The following is a 4333-nucleotide window of genomic DNA, read 5'->3' on the forward strand; positions in this document are numbered from 1 at the left end:
ATCTCCTTGCTACGTTTCTGGACGTTGATCGTGGTAGTTACCTTGCTGTCTATGGGAGGGTCAGAGAGCAAAAATATCTTGAATTGTGTTCTGAAGATGAACTGAGGTCTTACGGGGTTTGGAACGACATGAGGGTGAGTAATTAATGACAATTTTCATTTTTGGGTGAACTAACCCTTTAATAATTCTACAGAATTTTGTGGAAATTAATAAAATCTTAAGTCGTAGGTGTTTTGATTGTGAATGTTTTTAGTAATGTTTAGATCTAAAATGTTAGCGATTTCACTGAGCTCTTTGTCAGTGAAATCGCTATTTAAAAAAAAAAATTGGTTAGCAGTTGTGAAACCCGGATGACTGGGTAAAATGAGAGCTTAAAAATCATTTTAACTTAAGTTGATGTTATGCGAGTGCTTATTATTATAATAATAATAATAATAATAATATTATTATTATAGTTGGCGAAAAAAGCACTTGTTACTTGAAATAAAACGGAAATATAAAGTAATAATATATAGATATATTTAAAACTAATACAAATTATTAAAACAAAATTATTAGAAGTTAAAACAATTAAAATGACCGTGGAAAACATAAAAATTAAACAACTAAATAAATGTATTAACTATAATAGTATCTCAATAATACTAAATTAACACTGATTTGTAGCATGTGTAATGCACAGTAGCTGCAGTTTCCTGTGATCGCGGTCAGTGTGTTGCCTTTGTACAGTCTCTAATCTGTCTTTGAAGCAAAGATAAGGCACTACTTTGTGTACACAGACAGAGATAGTACCTTTCCTGGTCTTGAACAGCCACTGAGTGGAGTTTATCTTAGTGGTGACATTTTATAACACTCCTGTCATTTTCTTTAACAGTTTCTTGACCTCTTGACACCATGACCACTTTGACTGGATCAGACTTTGACTTCACCTTCCTGGAGGAGGGGTTCTGTGCCCGTGATATCGTGGAGCAGAAGATCAACGAGTCATCACTATCAGTAAGTGAACATTTTGTCATACCTACATGCTTTTTTTTTTTTTATTTGTGTCAATTTAGATTTTGCTATTATTATATCATTATAATTTTCCCTAAATGGGTCTGCATATGCCATCCACCATTCTGATCCCATCTCTTCTTCGTTTAGGATGACAAAGATGCCTTCTATGTGGCCGACCTGGGTGACGTCCTGAAGAAGCACCTCCGTTGGTTGCGCGTTTTACCCCGTATCACACCGTTCTATGCAGTGAAGTGCAATGACGGCAGGGCTGTCGTCACGACACTGGCATCTCTGGGAGCCGGGTTCGACTGTGCGAGCAAGGTATGTGGAAGATCTTTCATTCAAGTTCCTTAAATCACGAATGTGACTTCTCCATGTGTCTCAATGAGCACACGACATCAGCACCGAACTGCAAGAATGTTTAGCAGCGTGAATCCTGTATTAACCCGACCTCTAATCCTCGTCTCCTCTGCTAGACCGAGATCCAGATCGTGCAGTCTGTGGGTGTGGAGCCAAGCAGGATCATCTACGCCAATCCCTGCAAGCAGGTGTCTCAGATCAAATACGCCTGTGCTCATGGAGTGCAGATGATGACGTTTGACAGTGAAGTGGAGCTCATGAAGGTGGCACGATGCCATGACAATGCCAAGTGAGTAACTTCACTAGAAGACCAGGTCTCACTTCATATAGTGGTCTACTCGTATGGATGTTTTTGATGGTCGAGAACAGGGTGGCCGATGACTGATATAAAGCAGATTATATGTGATATCTGACCATTTAAATTGGCATTAGTCAATAAAACAAGTATAATAATTACTGCAATTATATTTGTTTTTGCGCATTTTGCTAGAATAACTATTTGAAAATGCATCAGTTTAAAAAAAACATTGCTTAAAAGTGTAAACAAAATATATAAACAAAATATGATTTTGTGCATTGATGATTTTCCTGTCAATGAAACACGTTTTCTTTGGCTGTAGACTGGTTCTCCGTATCGCCACTGACGACTCCAAGGCCGTGTGCAGGTTAAGTGTGAAGTTTGGCGCCACGTTAAAGTGCAGTCGGTTGTTGCTGGAGAGGGCGAAGGAGCTCGGGCTGGACGTGATTGGAGTCAGTTTCCATGTGGGCAGCGGTTGCACTGATCCCGAGACGTACAGCCAGGCAATCTCAGATGCACGCTGTGTTTTTGACATGGGGGTGAGTGGCCTTATACTATAAAAATTCAAAATACATGAATTTATTCAATAGAATATACTTAGCCTGAAAAATGCGTTGTCCACCAGGCGGAGCTGGGATATAACATGACCCTGCTTGATATTGGTGGAGGCTTTCCAGGCTCGGATAACACCAAACTGAAATTTGAAGAGGTATTTATTTTTAATCACCATCTTAACTTCAAGTGACCAAAGATGTTTAGGTTATACCAAACTTAACTTGTGGGGTTTTTTTTTTTGCTTGGCAGATCGCTGCTGTGATTAACCCTGCACTGGATAAATATTTCCCTGTTGACTGCGGTGTGAGGATCATTGCTGAACCTGGCCGCTATTATGTAGCGTCTGCTTACACGCTGGCTGTCAACATCATTGCCAAAAAGGTCATCATGAAGGAGCAATCGTCCTCAGATGGTAAAAGCAAACATTCAAAACCATGTTTGTTTCTAATGTGCTCTTAAAATGTTCATTCTCAGACTTTAAATCAAAGGACTATATTCAGTAACTAGACACTAATATTCAGTAATATTATCAATATTATGGCAATGAATAACACCGTTATTGTCCCGTTTACACCTGAGGTGCTGCTTTGAAGCCATCTGTAGTGTGTAAAGCGTTACATAAAAATGATTTGATTTAACTGACTTAATTTCTTTTCTTATTTCTTTTTCCAGAAGAAGAGGATTGGGCCAATGACAGAACCCTGATGTACTACGTGAACGATGGTGTTTATGGTTCCTTCAACTGCATTCTGTATGACCATGCGCATGTCCTGCCAACTCTGCACAAGGTACGGAAATGAGTCCATCAGATTCCTGTTTGTGTTCGATGGTGTTTCTTCCCTAAGACCAACCTGTAACCCATAATCTTTTGCAGAAACCCAAGCCTGACGAGCGCATGTACCCATGCAGTATTTGGGGCCCGACCTGTGATGGGCTGGACCGGATTGTGGAGCAGTGCAGCCTGCCTGACATGCAGGTGGGCGACTGGCTGCTGTTTGAAAACATGGGTGCCTACACTGTAGCCGCATCCTCCACCTTCAATGGCTTCCAGAAACCCGATATCCATTACATCATGTCCCGCAAAGCCTGGTAAGTAGGATTTGGGAGCCCATTTTCATTACTTTCAGCTTTAACAGCTCTTTTAATGCTTGAGTTCTATTGTCAAAGCAGACCGAACACCATACCAAAATGAGCCATTTCTGTTCAATTAATCTGTCAAAAAGGCTTACTGATGTCAAACTCAGAATGAATTGGTTTGACGTCCTTAATTCATTGTAACTATTTAATTGATTCAGGGTTTTTATAGTTAACTAAAATCATAACAAATGTAGTCGCTTAATGTATTCAACTAAAACTGAAACAAAAATTAAACCGTAATTGACAAATCCACACAAGCAGGATCAACAAAGCTAATAAAATGACAAAACGCAAAAATATTACTAATAAACGTCATAAGATTAAAAATTTAAGTGAAAACAAAATACAAAAATAAAAAAAAATTCTAAATAAAAACTATTACAATGAATAACATTGAATTTGTCAGTAAATTGTGCTTATTCTTAAAATATTGTATTATATCAAAAATGGTAAGAAATAATATTTTTAATTTAAAAACACCATCCAAACAAAACTCTTGTACTGAAAGAATGGTTAAAGGAAAATGGTTTTGACTGACTGAGCTCATTGACTCTTTCATTGCAGGCAGTGTATGCAGCATATCCGTGCTCGGGGGATTCCACTTCCTGCGGAGGAGCTCTGCACTGGAAGCATGCCATCCCACTGTGGACACGAGAGCACATTGGATGTGCCAGCCAAGCCATGCCCTACCCAAGTGCTGTGATGCTCTTCAACGCTGACTCCCAGAGCGAGAGCCAGTCGTCATTCAGACAGCGGTTTATCATAGTTCTCCACCGATTTACACCCAAACCCTGTCTTGAGGTCCACCACATCCAAATATGTGCTGTTGAATAACAATAGCTAAATTTCTAATCTAAATGCAGCTGTTTTTCCTCCGTTTGTATGAGTTCCAAATGCTCAAACCTGAAAGACGCACAAACACGCTCACAGTCCTGTGGCTGTATATTTCTTTTTTTTTTTTTTTCCATACTTATACTTGTAAGGCCA

General features: G+C 39.3%; 1 protein-coding gene across 2 annotated transcripts; it reads left to right on the forward strand.

Annotated features, from left to right (window-relative positions):
- Positions 1-849: 849 nt before the first annotated feature.
- Positions 850-4321, forward strand: LOC107758719 (ornithine decarboxylase-like). Of its 2 annotated transcripts, none has more exons than XM_016576521.1 (9): positions 850-996; positions 1144-1317; positions 1473-1645; positions 1977-2193; positions 2280-2363; positions 2459-2621; positions 2882-2997; positions 3084-3298; positions 3911-4321. In XM_016576521.1, the coding sequence occupies exons 1-9, from the start codon at positions 895-897 to the stop codon at positions 4047-4049; spliced, it is 1383 nt and encodes a 460-aa protein (XP_016432007.1). In that variant the 5' UTR covers positions 850-894; the 3' UTR covers positions 4050-4321. The 2 variants fall into 2 exon arrangements, with proteins under 2 accessions (XP_016432007.1, XP_016432008.1); XM_016576522.1 differs by having other exon boundaries at positions 2885-2997.
- Positions 4322-4333: the final 12 nt, after the last annotated feature.

Source organism: Sinocyclocheilus rhinocerous, unplaced genomic scaffold, assembly GCF_001515625.1.
Source record: "Sinocyclocheilus rhinocerous isolate Xijiao unplaced genomic scaffold, SAMN03320098_v1.1 scaffold2882, whole genome shotgun sequence".
Classification (NCBI taxonomy): domain Eukaryota; kingdom Metazoa; phylum Chordata; class Actinopteri; order Cypriniformes; family Cyprinidae; genus Sinocyclocheilus; species Sinocyclocheilus rhinocerous.